General features: G+C 42.0%; 2 protein-coding genes and 1 long non-coding RNA gene across 3 annotated transcripts in view; 2 read left to right on the top strand and 1 right to left on the bottom strand.

The window, feature by feature from the left end:
* The window catches only part of LOC137318394 (uncharacterized), a 38,565-nt gene extending 32,555 nt beyond the window's left edge, over positions 1–6,010 (top strand). Inside the window, exon 3 of the mRNA XM_067981294.1 lies at positions 5,602–6,010. Within this exon, the coding sequence (XP_067837395.1) occupies positions 5,602–6,010 (409 nt within the window). The remainder of the gene's footprint in view (positions 1–5,601) is intronic.
* Positions 6,011–6,500: 490 nt separating this feature from the next.
* The window catches only part of LOC137318421 (uncharacterized), a 201,505-nt gene continuing 186,737 nt past the window's right edge, over positions 6,501–21,268 (top strand). The window contains exon 1 of the long non-coding RNA XR_010961883.1: positions 6,501–6,569. This is a non-coding gene — a long non-coding RNA (uncharacterized lncRNA). The remainder of the gene's footprint in view (positions 6,570–21,268) is intronic.
* The window catches only part of LOC137318344 (zinc finger protein 850-like), a gene marked incomplete at its 5' end in the record, with an annotated part of 34,019 nt that continues 28,508 nt past the window's right edge, over positions 15,758–21,268 (bottom strand). Inside the window, one exon of the mRNA XM_067981229.1 lies at positions 15,758–16,726. Coding sequence (XP_067837330.1) covers positions 15,852–16,726 — 875 coding nt within the window. The remainder of the gene's footprint in view (positions 16,727–21,268) is intronic.

Below are 21,268 nucleotides of genomic sequence, written 5' to 3' on the forward strand. Positions count from 1 at the left end.
CACACATTATGAGTTTAAAGATGCCATATTCATGACAATAGTGTACACTGAGATATAAATTAGATACCAGTTCAGATGTTACCCATATTTGACTCACATATGTCCAAAAACCTCATAGTGTCAGAATGAAATGTACAGTTTCAATTCCTTTACTGCAGGCTGAGGTACACATTAGATACCAGTCGAAAATTCTCATACAGTATCAGATTGAAAGACACTGTATCAATCCCATTATTGCAGACTGAGCTACACATCACATACCAGTCCAAAAATCTCAGTGTCAAGTTGAAAGATACAGTATCAATCCCATTAGTGCAGATTGAGCCACACATTATATACCAGTCCAAAATTCGCATAAGGTATCGTACTGGAAGATAAAATATCAATTCCTTTACTGCAGACAGAGGTTCACATTAGATACCTGTCCAAAAATCACATACAGTATCATACTGAAATATATAGTATCGATTTGATTAGTACAGACTGACCGACACGTTACATACCAGTACAAAAATCTCACACAGTGTCAGACTGGAAGATACAGTATCAATTCCATTAGTGCAGACTGAACTATACCTTACAAACCAGTCTAAATATATTGTGCAGTGTCAGACTGAAAGGTACAGTCTGAATTCCATTCGTGCAGACTGAGCTACACATTATATACCGTCCAAAATTCACATACATCATCATACTGAAACAGACAGTGTGAATCCCATTAGTGTAGTCTCAGCTACACATCAGAAACTAGTCCAAAAATCTCTCGCAGTGTCTGACTGAAAGTTAGAGTGTCAATTCCATTAGTACAGTCTGAACCACACATTTCATACCAGTCGAAAAATCTCATACAGTGTCAGACTGAAAGATACAATATCAATTCCATTAGCCCAGACTGAGCTACACAATAAATACCAGTCCAATAATTTCACAGTAAAAGATTGAAATGTACATTATCTTCACAGAGATTAAAATGTAATCCGACAACAAAACTCACACACGTTGTTTGATTAAAATAAAATCCGAAACTGTATCCATATTTACAAATTAATGCTAGATGAAAGATTTGCATACATTAATGACTTAAAGATACAGTTTGAAACACCATACTGTAACCTGAAATAAGGATATAGAACGAATCCAGACTTGCACTTTGCCCAGAGACTGAGTTACAGAATGAATCCAAACTGAGATAAAATACCAGAGACTGACAGTCAAAGAATGAATCCCACACTCACAGATAGCACCAGAGATTGACAGATACAGAATGAATCCCACACTCACACACATTCCCAGAGATTGACAGTCACAGAATGAATCCCACACTCACATACAGTACCAGAGACTGAGAGATACAGAATGAATCCCACACTCACAGACTGTACTGGAGACTGACGGATACAGAATGAATATCACACTCACATATAATACCAGAGATTGACAGATACAGAATGAATCCCACACTCACAGACTGTACTGGAGACTGACGGATACAGAATGAATATCACACTCACATACAGTAACAGAGACTGACGGACAGAGAATTAATCCCAAACTCACATGCAGTCTGACATCTACTGGCCATAAGTGAGAACTGTAACAGAGTGGAACAAATTCACATTATCTTTCGTCGTTCCAGATTCAGGACAATGTGCAATGTGAGGAAATAGTTTCTCTCTGTAACTTCTACTCTCGTACTTTTTCATATTTTGTCCGTGAAAAATTAGACAATTGATTCATAATAAAGTTTTTGTTTTGCTCATTCGAAAGTTGCCCCATTATGTTTCACTCGACATTGCACAAGATTTCTGTCTGATTTCTCAGGACTCGATTTATATTAATTCAAATAAACCGAACTGAAACACAAAATAAAAACTGAGCGCAAATCTGCAAGTTTCAACGGCGACCGTCAAAAGTGAAAGGGATAAAATATAGAAAAAATTAAAACCGAAAATGCTGGAAAGACTCAGCAGGTCCGGCAGCATCTGTGGAGAAGGGAAGCTCGGGTTAACGGTTCAGGACTATGACCCTTCTATAGATCAGAAAGGTTAATCCGACATAATTGAAACAAGGAACGGGAATCAGCAGAGGGAAAGACTTCAGAAAATCAATTAATTTCACTGAATCCGGGCAATTGTGTTCCGTATCCACTGTACAGATCAGGGCACATAATAATACAAAGGATCAGAGTTAAATTCAACGTTATGGGAGAAATAAATGAATTTTAAAAGTATTTTTATGTAAATTTGACCCGTTTGTGTTTTGGAAACACTATCGCTCTGAACATCATCAAATTCGGTTCAAGTCTTGGTGTTTCTGAATTCAGCGAACTGGGATTCAAACCTGTTGGAATTAACTGTTTGGAAGGCAGCTCTACTCACCATTATAGCACCTTAGTTCACTCGGAGGGAGAAATAGAGTGTTTCTGTGGAGTTTCGGACTGAATTGCTCCCTTTTGGTTTCTGGCACTTTAATCATAGACAATAAATAGTTCCCAAACATCAGCCCCTGAACAGACACAACAAGCTGATGGAATTTCTCATTCTTTGATATTAAATAAGGTGATGGCAAAAGCGAATGGAAAGAGGTTAGGAAGAAGTCACAAAAACAATTAGGGAAGCAAACAGGAACTACGAAATCAAATTATCAAGGAATACAAAAAGAAATAGTATAGGCACAAAATAACAGGCACAAAAATAACAAAAGGAAAATCAGAATATCTGAGGGCCACGAAGGGATGCACAAGATAAACTAACAGATAACGTCAGCGAAATGCCAGAAATATTGAATTATTACTTTGCCTCAGTATTTACCCGGGAGATTAACAGGGTGAACATGATATTAGAGGAAGAGGTCAATAAAGATATCAAGACATTTAAGTTAGAAAGGGTGGGTAAAATCCTGGTCCAGATAGATTGCATCCGTGCATATTAAATGAAGCAAGGGAAGGGACAGCAGAGGCACTGTTACATATATAGAAAAAATCATCACAAAAAGGAATAGTGCCAGAGGACTGGATGACAGTTAATGTGATTCTTATATTTTAAAACAGGAGATAGAACAAGTCCAGGGAACTATAGACCAGTTAACTAAAGGCCGGTGGTCGGAATGATCATGGAATCTTTTACTCAATGCTGCAATAGAAAAATTGTAAACAATTTTACAACACCAAGTTATAGTCCAGCAATTTTATTTTAAATTCACAAGCTTTCGGAGGCTTCCTCCTTCGTCAGGTGAACGATGTGAAAATGACGAAGCAGGAAGCCTCCGAAAGCTTGTGAATTTGAAATAAAATTGCTGGACCAGAACTTGGTGTTGTAAAATTGTTTTCAATTGTCAACCCCAGTCCATCACCGGCATCTCCACATCATGACTGCAATAGAAAAACATCGAGAAACCGAAAATATAATAAAGAATAGTCAGCACGGATTTCAGAAAGGGAAGGTTTAACAGTTTGACAGAAGGTTTGAAAGTTTAAATTATAGTTCAACATAACTTATCTGCTTTTCAATTCTACTCCTCCAGAAACAAACCTCTGTGTTTGCTTTTTATGGACTTATCAACCTGTGTTGCTACTTTTAAAGATTTGTCAATCTGTACCCCTAAATCCCTTTACACTTCGACTCCATTTGGACTCTTATTTTCCAAGCAGTATGTGGCCTCCTTATTCCCCCGAGCAAAATGCACCACCTCACACCTTTCTATATGGAAATTCAAAGGCCATTTGCACCGCCTTTCAGCAAGCTTATCAAAGTCAGTATAGATAATACCCCCTAAATTCATTACAAGCATTTAATACAGCATTACAACTAATGTTTTATCTATAAAATGTTCTCCATTCCCAGTTTTTCTAAATCCCACCCGTGCAATATAATGTGAAGAATGAGTTTATCTTCTGTCCCTCTCTCATCTGTAAATTTCAATGACCCGGGGTTTGGGGACATCTACTGGCCGGAAGAAGAACTGCAACAGTTCGGAACAAATTGCTGAAACCGGACAATGCGCAGTGTGAGCGTGTTTGTGATTGGTGGCAGGTATTAAATCTGATTGGTTTCTTCAGATATCCAATCAGATCGATAAAGGAAAAATATTGTGACATCAGTCCCAATCACAATCATTGCCTTCCCCCATCCCTCATTACCATAGGGCTGTGGGGCTGCCTATTTAATCCGAGCTCGGAGCGGATTTGGGTCATTTCTGGGTCTGAAATTCAGTTGAAAATGCCTGAGGACAAGAAAGCAGCTCCCAAGAAGGGCGCCAAGAAAACCTTGAGTAAAGCACCAGCCAAGGGCGGCAAGAAGCGGAGAAAGTCGAGGAAGGAGAGTTACTCCATCTACGTCTACAAAGTGATGAAGCAGGTTCACCCCGACACCGGCATCTCCTCCAAGGCCATGAGCATCATGAACTCCTTTGTGAACGATATTTTCGAGCGCATCGCGGGTGAGGCTTCCCGCCTGGCTCATTATAATAAAAGGCACACCATCAGCTCCCGGGAGATCCAGACCGCCGTGCGACTGCTGCTGCCCGGGGAACTGGCCAAGCACGCCGTGTCGGAAGGGACAAAGGCGGTGACCAAGTACACCAGCTCCAAGTAAAACTCCACAATGTACTGAAAAAAAATAAACACAAAGGCTCTTTTAAGAGCCACCCACAGTCTCTCTGAAGACGCTGTACCGACACCTGTATGGAATCATTTTACTGTAGATAGTTTGATTCTAACTGTCTCTCGATAACTCTTGTGTTTTTGTAGTTTCTCTTGAAATCTGGAAGATTCTCATAATCACAGCCCGGTTTAATCTGTGTGTCGCTTTTTTATTTAGTCCCAATAACCAAAAACGTGTCCCTGATCCTCTCATTCCCGTTCATTTTCCACCCCTTCCCACGCATCTGCCCCTTCAGAGCCGTTTTAAGGCGGTGGATGAGACTTCTGTCATTTCATTATCCTTTTCACGTTTGTTTGTTCATTATTCGGGAATATCACTTTCAGAACCGCAATCCTTTGTAAAACAGCAGCCCTGAAAGGGAATTCACACCGAGTACAGAATAGTCTGAAGGCTCTGTCACTGTTCGACTTCTTACACCAGGAGTCTCGGCTCCGGTTTCGATCGCGCTGCAGCTCCTGTGAACAGGGATCAATCCACAATCTGTGGTTTGTTACTTTTACAAAGATTGAGCTGGAATCTGTCCCGTTACAAAATGGGACTTTATTGGAGCCCGATTGAAAGCGAACGGTGAATGAAGCCGGATTTTAACCGGATTGTAAAAGATTCTGGAAGTTGTGATGGGAAATGTGGAAAAACAGAGTAAAAGGAGAGAGATTTTTAAATCTTTGTCTTAAGGCGAGTTTTGTTTCCAAAATCCGCTTCTTGTGTTACAAATATATTGGCGGGCTTTTCAAATTTCAAAAAAACGGTTCAGTTCGGTATTTTCCGCCTTTTCTCATTGCCGGCTGTTGATTGGTGAATGAAACAGCTCTCTGAAAGGGCTATCCGTTGAACCAATGAGATTGAGGACAGATGGACCAATCACAATTTCCCCCACTGTACTCCTCCAGAAGGTATAAGGAGGGCGAGTGCGGGAGGATTTCTTCATTCTTTGTGAAAGTGTTTGTGAGATTGTGGAAATGTCTGGAAGAGGAAAAACCGGCGGTAAAGCTCGGGCCAAGGCCAAGTCTCGCTCATCCCGGGCCGGACTGCAGTTCCCTGTGGGCCGTGTTCACCGGCTCCTGCGAAAGGGGAACTACGCTGAACGTGTGGGTGCCGGAGCCCCGGTCTATCTGGCTGCTGTGCTCGAGTATCTGACGGCTGAAATCCTCGAGCTGGCCGGCAACGCGGCCCGGGACAATAAGAAGACCCGCATCATCCCCAGACACCTTCAGCTGGCCATCCGCAACGACGAGGAGCTCAACAAGCTGCTGGGACGGGTGACCATCGCTCAGGGCGGGGTGCTGCCTAATATCCAGGCCGTGCTGCTGCCGAAGAAAACCAGCACTGTGAGCTCCAAGAGCAAATAAAGCGGCCAAGATTTAATCTGATAACCCAAAGGCTCTTTTCAGAGCCACCCACTGTATCTATGAAAGGGCTGGTTACTATCTGTAGGATCAGGAATTAATTTGATAAGGACTTGATTCCGATTCGAGAAACTAACAATAATTTGTGAAATATAAATGATCCATATCGGTCTGTTGCAGTACTCGCTTCCGGACCGCAGATGTCGCCAACCTCCAATAGATTGAAATTTGCAGTTTGTCTGGTGAATGAGACAAAATACCAGAACCGTCAGAATTGTCAACTGGGCGGGTGGGATAGAGAAATACCAGAGTCGCTTATTATCACAGTTCCGTCCTCGGATAACACTGGCTCAGTCTGTTATTTTACCCAAATTTGTACAACAGATGCTGACTAATGTGCTGTTTATTGTATCAGCGATTGCTGAATTAAGAATGAGTGAAATTTGTGTTTGGATGTGAGTGAGGTATTTATTCTGTCCCTGTCCGTCTGACATCAGCAGCTCATCGCTTCGGGACCGTGTCCGCAGATGGGCTCAGAGATCGGCATTGAGTCCGGGGGAAGGTCAGGGGGAGTCCGGGGGCTGTTTGTAAGAGGCGGAGTGGATCAGGAACTGGTCCCGGAACATGGAGTGAGCGGGGGAAGGGAGAGGTCATTCTCGGGCTGTGTGTGTCCAGGGTGTGTCCAGATGCTGCCGGACCTGCTGAGTCTTTCCAGCATTTTCGGTATAATATTTTGCATAATTTATCCTTTTCACCTTTGACGTTCGCCATTGAAACTTCCAGATTTGCGCTCAGTTTTTATTCGTGTTTCAGTTCGGTTTATTTGAATTAATATAAATCGTGTCCTGAGAAATCAGACAGAAATATTGCGCAATGTAGAGTGAAATTTAATTCACAACTTTGGAATGAGCAAAACAAAAACTTCATTATGAATCAATTGGCTTAATTTTTCACTGAAAAAATACGAGAGTAGAAGATACAGAGAGAAACTATTTCCTCACATTGCACATTTTCCTGTTTCTGTCACAACCACAGATAATGTGAATTTGTTGCACTCTGTTGCAGTTCTCCCTTACGGCCAGTAGATGTCAGACTGTGTGTGAGTGTGGGATTCATTCTGCATCTGTCAGTCTCTGGTGCTGCGTGTGAGTGAGAGATTCATTCTGCATCTGTCAGTCTCTGGTATTGTATGTGAGTGTGGGATTCATTCTGAATCTGTCAGTCTCTGGTGCTGTATGTGAGTGTGGAATTTATTCTGTAACTCAGTCTCTGAGACAAAATGCAAGTCTGGATTCGTTCCATATTCTTATGTCAGGTTAGAGTCGATTGCTTGAAACAGTGTCTTTAATTCATTAATGTATGCACAGTCTTTTGTCGAGCATTAATTTGTAATTATGGATACACTTTGGGATTTTGTTTTAATCAAACAATGTGTGTGAGTTTTGGTGTAGGATTACATCTTAATCTCTGTGAAGATTATTGTGAATGATAATGTATGTTTCAATCTGTTACTGTGAAATTATTGGACTGGTATTGATTGTGCAGCTCAGTCTGCCCTAATGGAATTGATATTGTATCTTTCAGCATGACACTGAATGTGATTTATGGACTGGTGTAGCTCAGTCTGCACTAATGGAATTGATACTGTATCTTTCAGTCTGATTCTATGTAATATATTTAGACAAGTGTGTAAGGTGTAGCTCAGTCTGCGCTAATGGAATTGATATTGTATCTTTCAGTCTGATTCTGTGTAATATATTTAGACTAGTGTGTACGGTGTAGCTCAGTCAGCTATAATGGAATTGATACTGTATCTTTCAGTCTGATTCTGTGTAATATATTTAGACTAGTGTGTACCGTGTAGCTCAGTCAGCTATAATGGAATTGATACTGTATCTTTCAGTCTGATTCTGTGTAATATATTTAGACTAGTGTGTACGGTGTAGCTCAGTCAGCTGTAATGGATTTGATACTGTATCTTTCAGTCTGTTACAGTATGAGGTTTTTGAACTGGTATGTAATGTGTAGCTCAGTCTGTACAAGTCAAATTGATACTGTGGCTCAATCAGCTATAATAAGAATGATACTGTATCTTTCAGTCCGATACCGTATGCGGTTTTTGAACTGGTATGTAATGTGTAGCTCAGACAGCATTAATGGAATTGATACTGTATCTTTCAGGCTGAGACTGAACGTGATTTTTGGATGGTATATAATGTGTAGCTCAGTCTGCACTAATGGAAATGATACTGTATCTTTCAGCATGGCCATGAAAGTGATTTTTGGACTGGTAGGTAATGCGTAGCTCAGTCTGCAGTAAAGGAATTGTTACTGTATCTTTCAGTGTAATCCTATATGCGAATTTTGGACTGTATATAATGTGTGGCTCAGTCTGCACTAATGGAATTGATACTGTATCTTTCAGTCTGATGCTGCGGAATATACTTAGACTGATGTGTAATGTGCAGCTCAATCCGCACTAATGAAATTGATAATGTATCTTTCAGTCTGATGCTGCGGAATATACTTAGACAGATGTGTAATGTGCAGCTCAATCCGCACTAATGAAATTGATAATGTATCTTTCAGCATGACCCTGAATGTGATTTCTGGACTGGTATTTAATGTGTAGCTCAGTCTGCACTAATGGAATTGATACTGTACCTTTCAACATGTCAGTGAATGTGTTTTTTGGACTGTATATAATGTGTAGCTCAGTCTGCAGTAATGGAATTGATAATGTATCTTTCATCTTGACCCTGAATGTGATTCTTGGACTGGTATATAATGTGTAGCTCAGTCTGCACTAATGGAATTGATACTGTATGTTTCAGTTTCATACTGTGTGAGATTTATGGGCTGGTATGTAATGTGTAGGTCAGTCTATACTAATCAAATCGATACTATATCTTTCAGTCTTATACTGTATGAGAATTTTGGACTGCTATCTAATGTATACCTCAATCTGCAGTAACGGAATTTAAACTGTACATTTCATTCTGACACTATGAGGTTTTTGTACATGTATGTGAGTCAAATATGGGTAACATCTGAACTGGTATCTAATTTGTATCTCAGGGTACACTATTGGCATGAAGACTGCATCTTTAAACTCATAATGTGTGTGAGTTGTGGGCTGGTATTTAATTTGAATCTCGGGGTACACTATTGTGATTCATTCTGTACCTATCAATCAGTACCATGTGTCAGTTCTATCTGGTAGTTAATTTGTAGCTAAGGCTGATCTAATGTGAGATTGACACAGTGTCTTTCAATCTGATACTGGGTGTGATTTTGACTGGGAATTATTTATCTGCCGGTCAGCGATACTGAGTCGTTGTGAAATGGGAATTATGTCTTTCTCTCCTGCTCTGTTTGACTGTTGGATTGGGATCAGTGTGGGACTGACTATTTCTGCTGTCTGAGACTGTGGGACTGATGACCTGTCTGTGTCTCTGTGCTCTGTGAGTGATAATGTACATACTGTGTGTGAGAAGGAGCTGGCTGCACTGTTCCTTGTGCCTCGAGTGCAGGAAACATCACACTGATTCTGGATCCTTCAAGTATTTGCCTGTAGAAAGAGAAAGTATGTCTTGTAACTCACAACAGGTGAGGAGCAATGTAAATCGTGTCCTGAGAAATCAGAGAGAAATACTGCGCAATGTACAGTGAAATATAATGGGGTAAATTCACAACTATCAAATGAATGAAACAAAAACTTTATTATGAATCAATTGTCTTCATGTTTCACCGTCAAAATGTGCAAAAATAGGAGAGTAAAAGTTACAGACAGAAACTTTCCTCACATTGCACATTGTCCTGTTTCTGTAACCACGACAGATAATGTGAATTTGTTCCACTCTTTTACAGTTCTCGCTTACGTCCAGTAGAGGTCAGTTTCTGGTACTGTATATGAGAGTGGGGTTTATTCTGTATTTTTCCCTGGTATTGTATATGAGAGTGGGGTTTATTCTGTATCTGGCTGTCTGTCTCTCTCTGGTACTGTTTTTGAGAGTGGGATTATTCTGCATCGATCTCTGGTACTGTATATGAGAGTGGGGTTTATTCTGTATATTTCAGTTTCTGGTACTGTATATGAGAGTGGGGTTTATTCTGTATCTGTCTATCTCTGGTACTATATATAAGAGTGGGGTTTATTCTGTATCTGTCTATCTCTGGTACTGTATATGAGAGTGGGGTTTATTCTGTATCTGTCTATCTCTGGTACTGTATATGAGAGTGGGGTTTATTCTGTATCTGTCTATCTCTGGTACTGCATATGAGAGTGGAGCATATTCTGTATCTGACAGTCTCTGGTGCTTTATGTCAGTGTGAGATTAATTCCATCACTGTCATTCTCTGGTGCTGTGTGTGAGTGTGGAATTAACTATGTACCTGTCAGTCTCTGGTACTGTCTGAGTGTGGGATTCATTCTGTATCTGCCATTCTCTGCTGCTTTATCTCGGTGTGGAATTCATTATGTAATTCAGTCTCTGAGACAATGTGCAAGTCTAAATTCATTCCATATTCTTATTTCAGTTCAGAGTATCGTATTTGAAACTGTATCTTTAACACTCCAAATTATATACAGTTCTTTGTTGAGTATTTAATTTGTAAATATGGATACACTTTTTGATTTTCTTTAATCAAACAATGTGTGTGAGTTTTGGAGTAGTATTACATCTTAATCTCTGAACTCTATTGTGAATGATAATGCACCTTTCAATCTGTTCATGGTGAAATTACTGGACTGGTATGTAATGTGTCGTTCAGTCTGCAATAATGGGACTAATTCTGTATCGGAGTCGAATACTGTGTGAGATTTTTGGACTGGTATGTAATATGTAGCTCATCCTGCACTAAAGGAAATGATACTGTATCTATCAGTCTGATACTGTATCAGATTTTTTGACTGAAATGCAATGTGTAGCTCAGTCTGCACGAATGGAATTGATACTGTACCTTTCAATCTGACACTATGAGATTTTTGGACTGGTATGTAATGTGCAACTAAGCCTGCATTGATGGAATTGATACGGTATCTTTCAATCTGTGACTGTGAGATTTTTGCACTGGTAATTAATTTGTAACTCTGCCTGCACTAATATAGGTGACTGTGAGATTCACTTTGCATCTCTCAGCATCTGGTACTGCATGTGAGTGTGGGATTCATGCTGTATCTGTCACTCTCTGGTACTCTATTTGACTGTGGGATTCATTCTGTATATACATTCTCTGGTACTGTGTGTGGGTTTTGAATTATTTCCATATATGCAGTTTCTCATAATGTTTGTTAGTGTGGGATTGATTCTGTATCTGTCAATCTCAGGTACTGTGTGTGTGTGTGTGTGTGTGTGTGTGTGATTCATTCTGTATCTGTCAGTCTCTGGTGCTGTGTGTGAGTGTGGGATTCATTCTGTATCTGTCAGTCTCTGGTACTGTGTGTGAGTGTGGGATTCATTCTGTATTTGTCAGTCTCTGGTGCTGTTTGTGACTGTGGGATTCATTCTGTGTCTGTCAGTCTCTGGTGCTGTGTGTGAGTATGGGATTCATTCTGTATCTGTCAGTCTCTGGTACTGTATGCCTGTGTGTGATTCATTCTGTATCTGTCATCTCTCGTACCATACTTGAGTGTGGGACTGAATTTATGTCTGTCAACCTCTAGTACTGTATGTGAGTTTGGGATTCCTTCTGCATCTTTCAGTCTCTGGTACGGTATGGTGAGTGTGGGATTCATTCTGTGTCTGTGTGTCTCTGTCCTGTATTTGAGTGTGACATTCATTCTGTATCTGTATGTAATTATTCTCTCAGATTATATTATGGTATTCAATACTTTCGCTTTAATATCTTAATATTTCAGTAGTTTTTCTCATTATTTAATTGGTAAAAATGGATACACTTTAGGATTTGATGCTGGAGGTTTTAATCAGATAATTTGTGTGCTTTTTGGACGAGTATTGAATGTGTATTTCTGTGATTACTATTGTGAATGATAATGAATCTTTCAAAATGATTTGGTGAATTGGTATGTAATGTGTAGATCAGTCTGCACTAAAGGAATTGATTCTGTAACTTTAAATTTTATTTTATAAGATTTTTGGACTCGTGTGTAATGTGTATCTCAGTCTGGACTAACAGAATTGATACTGTTCCTTTAAATCTCATACTATGAGAGTATTATAAACTGATATCTAATTTGTTTCTCAGGTTACACTGTCACAGCATTTCTCAATCTGATACTGTACGTGAGTTTTGGACTAGCAATTTGTATTCGAATGGTACACTATTTGAATGGATACTGCATGTATTAAACTCACATGTGTGTGAGAGTTCTGGGCTCGAATTCAATAGGAATCTCGAGGAACGTTATTGGGATTCAACCTGTACCTTTCAATCGGGTACCATGTGTGATTTCTATCTGGTGTTTAATGTTGCCCTATTGTGAGATTGACACAATGCTTTTCAATCTAAGAGTGTGATTTTGGACTGGGATTTTTGTATCTCCCTGTCAGTGGGACTGAGTTAGGGGGAAATGGAACAGTGTCTGCCTCACCTGTTCTGTTTGACTGTGGATTGAAAATGTGTCTCTGGAACTTGGGATCATTGTGGGACTGAGTACTTCTGCGGTGTGAGATTAAGGAACAGATGACCTGTCTGTGTCACTGTGCTCTGTGTGTGTGATAATGTACTTACTGTGTGTGAGAAGGAGCTGACTGCACTGTTCCTTGTGCCTCGGGTGGAGGAAATATCACATTTATTCTGGATCCTTCAGGAATTTGCCTGTAGAAAGAAACGTATGTCTGGTAACTCAAGAACAGGTGAGGAAGAAAATACAGAAGTGATCAGTTTAATATCTGTTAATAATTGTTTTGAATATCCATAAATGTAAATGAGCGATTCAAAAAGTGTCAGTGTCTGACTCCACTACAGTACTGCAGCACTCAGCTTCTGCATAACAGGTGCGTTGGCTGTTTTACAACAATTTATTAAATCCGGACACAACCCAACCCCTCCACTAACACATGAATGGGACTACGCGATGGGGCAGGGACCTTTGCACAGGTCAGGTTTCTCATCCCCTCTCCCAGGGGACTAACCGTTCAACTGAAAACAATCTGCCGCTGTTTAAAATGTGTCATTCACACTTCTCACCTGATGCCTGCAATAGACGCTCTTTGTATAACTCCCCACATCCTTACTGTCCGGCTCTGTTTCCACTCTTCACTGTCCAATAACAATGAACAGGGTGAGACTGGAACTAAACCAGGAACATTCACTGCTGGTTTGGGGAGAGAAAGCAGCAATGATTTTAAATAGCAGGTTCTTCCCATTCTGTCTCCCTTCCCCTGGACACACCCTGTTCACACACAGCCCGAGAATGACCTCTCCCTTCCCCCGCTCACTCCATGTTCCGGGACCAGTTCCTGATCCACTCCGCCTCTTACAAACAGCCCCCGGACTCCCCCTGACCTTCCCCCGGACTCAATGCCGATCTCTGAGCCCATCTGCGGACACGGTCCCAAAGCGATGAGAGGGGTGGCGGGCGGAGTGACTCCGGGCCTCCTGCGGGCCCCGTGAATCTCCACTCTGGCAGCGCCCGGTGTCGAGCTGGGCTCGGGGGGGAGTCACTCTCCCGCCTCTCGGTCAAACGGGCCGTGGGTCGGAGCCCAAAAGTGAGCGAGAATCAAACAGCACAGAGAGAGGCCGCTCGGCCCATCGCGCCTGTGCCGGCTCTGTGAAAGAGGCCGCTCGGCCCATCGTGCCTCTGCCGGCTCTGTGAAAGAGGCCGCTCGGCCCATCGTGCCTGTGCCGGCCCTGTGAAAGAGGCCGCTCGGCCCATCACGCCTGTGCCGGCCCTGTGAAAGAGCGATCCCATTAGTCCCATTCCCCCTGCTCTTTCCCCACAGTCCCGCAAATTTCCCCCCTTCAAGGATTGACCCGATTCCCTTTTGAAAGTTATTATTGAATCTGCTCCCACCGCCCTTTCAGGCAGTGAATTCCAGATCGGAACAACTCGCTGCCGAAAAACATTCTCCTCATCTCCCTCTGGCTCTTTTCCCAATTCCCTTCAACCTGTGTCCTCTGGTTACCGACCCTCCCGCCAGTGGCAACAGTTTCTCCCCATCGACTCCATCAAAACCCCTCCTCATTTTCAACCCCTCTATTAAATCTCCCCTGAACCGTCTCTGCTCTGAGGAGAACAATCCCAGCTTCTCCAGTCTCTCCCGGGAACTGAAGTCTCTCATCCCCGGGACCATTCTGGTAAATCTCCCCTGAACCTTCTCTGCTCCATAGAGTGTAATCCCAGCTTCTCTATTCTCTCCTCATAATTATTATTATTTATTAAGTGGGTTGTGCTGGGTATCTGGAAGCTGTAATTCGGTGAGTAGAAAGCAGTGGGAGGATAAGTCTGCAGATTGATTTTGGGAGATGGTGAAGACGGTGATCGTGGATTCAGACAAGGGAGGGAGGTGGTCTTTGAGACCGTCCGTGCTCTGTTGTAAGATCTCACTGTGTGTGTCTTGTTCCAGCCGTTCCCATTTGTACCTGTGACCTGACTGGCGGAGTCTGCGAACTCGACTGCTGCTGTGACCCTGACTGTTCCTCCGCGGACATCAATGTCTTCTCCACCTGTCTGCCGGGCAGTGAACCCTAAGTTTCTGTTCGTGTGTTGCTACATTGGCTCCCGGTCCGGCAAAGCCTCGATTTTAAGACACTCGTTCTCGTTTTCAAATCCCTCCATGGTCCTCGCCCGCTCCCTATCTCTGTAACCTCCTCCAACCGATTTATTCTTCACCGACAACCCCATGTCACTCCAACCTATCATGGATTCTACCCAACCCATTTATCTTCGCTCACAGCCCATGTATACTCTACGCACGATCATTGCTGGGACACTCAGGTCTGTTATACACACAGTCGGTGCTGGGACACTCAGTTCTGTTATACATACAGTCAGTGATGGGACACTCAGTCCTGTTATACACATAGACAGTGCTGGGAAACTCAGTCCTTTTTATACACATTGTCAGAGCTGGGACACTCAGTCCTGTTATACACATGGTCAGTGCTGGGAAACTCAGTCCTGTTATACACATTGTCAGTGCTGGGACACTCAGTCCTGTTATACACACAATCAGTGCTGGGACATTCAGTCCTGTTATACACACAGTCAGTGCTGGGACACCCAATCCTGTTATACATACAGTCAGTGCTGGGTGAGTCACTCCTGTTATACACACAGTCAGTGCTGGGACATATTGGATATATTGGCCTTGGAGGGAGGACAGTGCAGATTCACCAGAATGAGACTGAAGCTTGAAGGGTTCAATTAATGAGGACCGGTTGTACAAACTGGGTTTGCATTCCCTTGAGTTTCAACGGTTGGGGGGTGATCTGATCCAGATATTTAAAATTATAAAGGGATTCGATAGGGTGGAAATAAAAACTATTTTCTCTCGTCGGTGAATCCAGAACAAGAGGTCATAAACTTAAATTTAGAGCTCGGGTGTCTTGGATTCAAATCAGGAATCTCTTTTTCACACAAGGGTAGTGGAAATCTGCTCAGGCTGATTGAAGTGGACCATGTGATATAATGGAATTTTCTGTCCTGTCAGACTTGGACATCTTGTAGATCCATTTTTTAAATTGGTGGAGGAACTGAGTGATAAGATGGATTCCACTCACTTCATCATGAGTCCTCAAACTGCCTCTCTTATCATCGCGATATCAAGGACTGGACACACTGTGTTCAAATGAAAGCTTATTTATTTGACACTTGTACAGAATATTAAACTCCAGCCCAGTTAAAGGGATTATTAACATCAGAAACAACTCCCAACAGTCAGAATGAACATGGTTCAGTCCTGGATGTGATTGACATCAGCAATAACAGCAGAATCCAACCCCTGCAGTCCATGTGAACTCGCTGGTGACTCAGCAGGTGGGATGATTGAGTGAATCCCATCCCACACACAGAGCAGGTGATCGGCCTCTCCCCAGTGTGAATACGTTCATGTCTCAGCAGATCCCATTTTCTTTTAAAGCTCTTCTCACAGTTCGAACATTTAAAGGGTCTCTTATCAGTGTGAACAAGTTGGTGTTCAATGAGGCCGGATGAACAAGTGAATTCCTTCCCACACACGGAGCAGGTGAACGGCCTCTCCCCAGTGTGAACTTGCTGATGTCTCAGCAGGTGGTATGATCGAGTCAAACTCTTCCCACACACGGAGCAGGTGAACAGCCTCTCCCCAGTGTGGACTCGCTGGTGTGTCAGCAGGTTGGATGACTGAGTGAATCCCTTCCCACACACGGAGCAGGTGAACGGCGTCTCCCCAGTGTGAGTGCGTTGGTGTGTCAGCAGATCACTTTTTCTTTTAAAGCTCTTCTCACAGACAGAACATTTAAAAACTCTCTTATCAGTGTGAACAAGTTGATGTTCAATGAGGTTGGATGACTGAGTTAATCCCTTCCCACACACGGAGCAGGTGAATGGCCTCTCTCCATTGTGTCTGCGTCGATGAGTTTCCAGCCGGGATGAGTAACTGAATCCCCTCCCACAGTCCCCACATTTCCACGGTTTCTCCATGGTGCGGGTGTCCTCATTTCTCTCCACGTTGGAGATCAGTGGAAGTCTCGTCTGCACAGAGAACACGTGTCTCGTTTCTCCCCACTGTGAATGGTGTGATGTTTCTTCAGGCTGTGTAACTGGTGAAAGCTCTTCCCACAGTCAGTGCACTGGAACACTCTCAATCGGGTGTGTGTGTCTCGCTGCTATTGCAGTCACAGTGATCTTTGAAATGTTTTCCCACAGATAGAACAGATCAACATTTCTCCTATATTTTAAGGCCGATAATCTTCAGGTGCTGGTGAATGGAGTCAGATCTTGACGTGATGTTTGGTTTGAGTTTCTCGTCTGCAAATCCGCCCCTTGTAATACCCTGTAAAAGGAGATAACAAAAGTCCTCACTGTGAATACAGGATAGAAATTCAGAACAGGCCATTCCAGTTCCTGTGGAACATTCTTCCCGCTCATTCCCCCAGACTGTAAATCCCCGTCCACACACTCACCCTCCTCCCTCTGCTGAAACACAAACCCATCGCACCACCTCCAACATTTTTCCTTCTATTTAAGTTTTCTCTCTCTCCTGAAGATCCTGACTCTGACTGGGTTCAGTTCTGCACTAAATGGTTCCCCTCCCTCTCCTCCCCTGAAGGTGCTGACTCTGGTTGGGATCAGTTCTACACTCACTGGTTCCCCTCTCCTCTCCTGAATATGCTGACTCTGGCTGTGTGTATATGCTCTGCCCCTCATTTCCACACAATGTCCCTCCCTCTAGCTGCCTGTAAGCCGTCCATCTGTGATATCTCCCAATTTTGGCGACAGACTGTCTCTGACCAGTTACCATTTCTCCTTCATTTAAAGAATATCCTTGACCTGTCACAATTTCTCCTTCATTTTCAGACACTCCCTGATCAAACACCATTTCTCCTACATTTATAGATGCTCTCTTTTCCTTCAGATTTCTCCTTCATTTACAAACTCTCCCTGACCCGTCAGCATTTCCCTTCATTATTAGACGCTCCCTGACCCATCACTGTTTCTCCTTCAGATATCGACACGACCTGACCTGTCAACAAGTCTCCTGCATTTACAGACACTCCCGGACCAATCACCGTTCCTCCTTCATTTACAGACACTCCCGGACCAATCACCGTTCCTCCTTCATTTACAGACACCCCCTGACCAGTCACCATTTTGCCTTCATTTACAGACAATCCCAGAACAAACACCATTTCTCCTTCATTTGCAGACACTGCCTGACAAGTCACCATTTCTCCATCATTTACAGACACTGCCTCATCTGTCACCATTTCTCCCTCCTTTATAGACACTCCGTCACCCGTCACCATTTCGCCTTCATTTTTAGACACTCGCTGACCTGTCACCATGTCTTCTCCCATTTATAATACTCCCTTACCAGACACCATTTCAAATTCATTTATAGACACTCCCTGACACGTCACCATTTCTCTTTCATTTATAGATATTCCCTGACCCTTCACCGTTTCTCCTTCATGTATAGACACTCCCTTACCAGACACCATGTTTCCATCATTTACAGACACTCCCTAACCAAACAATTTTTCCTGGCACTTTACATGATTGTGAGGTTTATTTTGTATCTGTCGGTCTCTGATAATGTGTGTGAGTATGAGATTCATTCTGTTCCTGTCAGTCTCTGGTATTGTATGTGATTGTGGGGTTTATTCTGTATCTGTCAGTCTCTGATACTGTATATGAGTGTGGTGTTTATTCTGTAGATGTCTGTCTCTGGTACTGTGTGTCAGTGTGGGATTTATTCTGTGTCCGTCTGTCTCCGATACTGTAGATGTGTTTGGGGTTTATTCTGTATTTGTCTGTCTCTGGTACTGTATATGAGTGGGGGGTATATACTGTATCTGTCTGTCCCTGGTACTGTATATGAGTGGGTGGTACATATTGTATCTGTCTGTCTCTGACACTGTATGTGAATGTGGGGATTATTCAGTATCTGTCTGTCTCTGATACTGGAAATAAGTGTGGTTTTTGTTCTGTATCTCTCTGTCTCTGGTACTGTTTGAATGTGGGGTTTATTCTGCATTTGTCAGTTTCTGGTACTGTATATGAGTGTGGGGTTTATTCTGTATCTGTCAGTCTCTGGTACTGTGTGATAGTGTGGGATTCATTCTGTGCCTGTCAGTCTGTGGTACTGTACCTGTGTGGGGTTTATTCTGTATTTTTCAGTCTCTGATACTGTACATGAGTTTGGGGTTTATTCAGCATCTGTCTGTCTCTGATACTGGAAATGATTGTGGTTTTTGTTCTGTATCTGTCAGTTTCTGGTGCTGTATTTGATTGTGAGATTCATTCTGTATCTGTCAGTCTCTGGTACTGTGTGTGAATTTGGGATTCATTCTGTATCTGTCAGTCTCGGGTACTGTGTGTGAGTTTGGGATTCATTCTGTATCTGTCTGTCTCTGGTACTGGAAATGAGTGTGGGGTTTATTCTGCATCTGTCTGTCTCTGGTACTGTTTGAATGTGGGGTTTATTCTGTATCTGTCAGTCTCTGCTGCTGTATGTGAGTGTGGGGTTTATTCAGTATTCTGTCTGACTCTGGTACTGTATATGAATGTGGGGTTTATTCTGTATCTGTCAGTCTCTGGTACTGTGTGTGAATTTGGGATTCATTCTGTATCTGTCTGTCTCTGGTACTGCAAATGAGTGTGGGGCTCATTCTTTATTTGTCTGTGTCTGGTACTGAACATAAATGTGAGGATTATTCTGTATCTGTCAGTCTCTGGTACTGTGTGTGAGTGTGGGATACATTCTGTGCCTGTCAGTCTGTGGTACTGTACGAGTGTGGGGTTTATTCTGTATCTGTCTGTAACGGGTACTGTATGCGAGTGTCAGGTTTATTCTGCTTCTGACTGTCTCTGGTGCTGTCTCTGAGTGTGTGGTTTATTCTGTACTTCTCAGTCTCTGACACTGTATATAAGTGTGGGGTTTATAATGTATCTGGTACTGTACATGAGTATGTGGTTTATTCTGTATCTGTCTGTCTCTGGTACTGTGTATGAGTGTGGGATTCATTCTGTATCTGTCTGTCTCTGGTGCTGTATGCAAATGTGGGGTTTCTCCTGTATCTGTCAGTGTCTGATACTGTATATGAGTTTAGGATACATTCTGTATCTGTCAATCTCAGCTAATTTATCTCAGTCTGGGTTTCATTCTATAATTCAGTCTCTGAGACCATGTGCAAGTCTGGATTCATTCTATATTCTTATTTCAGTTTACATTATTGTATTTGAAACTATATCTTTAATACTTTAAAGTATATGCAGTATTTATCGAGTGTTTAATTTGTAAATATTGATACACTTTTGGATTTTCTTTAATCAAACAACGTGTGTGAGTTTTGGAGTAGTATTACATCTTCATCTCTGAACTCTGTTGTGAATGATAATGTACCTTTCAATCTGTTCATGGTGAAATTATTTAACTGGTATATAATGTGTAGCTCAGTCGATAATAATGGAATTAATTCTGTATCTCAGTCTGACACTGAGATTTTTGGACTGGAATGTAATATATCGCTCAGCCTGCACTAATAGATTTGATAATGTATCAATCAGTCTGTTACTGTATGAGATTTTTGGACTGGTGTGTAACATGTAGCTCAGTCTGTGCTAATGGAATTGATGTATCTTTGAGTCTGGTATGGTCTGACAGTGTTGGACTGCTATATAATGTTTGGCTCAGTCTGCACAAATGGAATTGATACATTATCATTCAATCTGACACTAAGATTTTTGGACTGGCATGTTATGTGTAACTCAGTCTGCAGTAATTTGACTTAGAGATTCATTCTGTATTTGTCTGACTGTTACTTTGTGATTCATTCTGTATCTGTCAGCCTGTTGTACTGTGTGTGAGTGTAGGATTCATTCTCTATATGTCAGTCCCTGGTACTGTGTGTGAATGAGATTCATTCTGTTCCTGTCAGTCTGTGGCACCATGTGTGAATTTGGGATTAATTCCATATCTGTCAGTGTCTGGTGCTGTATGTGAGTGAGACATTCATTCCATTTCCATCAATCTCTGATACTGTATATGAGTGATATATATACTGTATCTGTCAGTCTGTGCTACTGTATGTGAGTGTGGGATTCGTTCTGTATCTGTCAGTCACTTGTACATTGTGTGAGTGAGGGATTCATTTTATATGTCAGTCTCTGGCACTGGATCTGAGTATTAGATTCATTATTTATCTGTATCTAATTTGTATCTCAGTTTACAGCATGGTGCTCAAAACTGTATCTTTAATACCTAAATGTATAAATAATTTTTCCCAGTATTTAAGTGGTAGATAATCATATCCTTTAAAATCTGATGCTGTCGGTCATAATCAGAGAATGAGTGCACTTTTTGGGCTACTACTAAATCTGCATCGATGTGAACACAGTTGTGATTTAGTGTATCTTCCAAACTGATATGGTGACATTTTTGAACTTGTTTACAATGTGTAGCTCAGTCTGCATAAATGGAACACTGTATATTTCAGTCTGAATCTGTATTGGTCTTTTGTATTGGTATATAATATGTAGCTCAGTCTGCACTAATGGAATTGATACTGTATCTTTCAATCTGACACTGAGATTTGTGGACTGGTCCCTAATTTGTAACTCAGTCTGCACGAATGTAGGTGACTGTGAGATTC

The sequence above is a fragment of the Heptranchias perlo genome, unplaced genomic scaffold (assembly GCF_035084215.1).
Source record: "Heptranchias perlo isolate sHepPer1 unplaced genomic scaffold, sHepPer1.hap1 HAP1_SCAFFOLD_70, whole genome shotgun sequence".
Lineage (NCBI taxonomy): Eukaryota > Metazoa > Chordata > Chondrichthyes > Hexanchiformes > Hexanchidae > Heptranchias > Heptranchias perlo.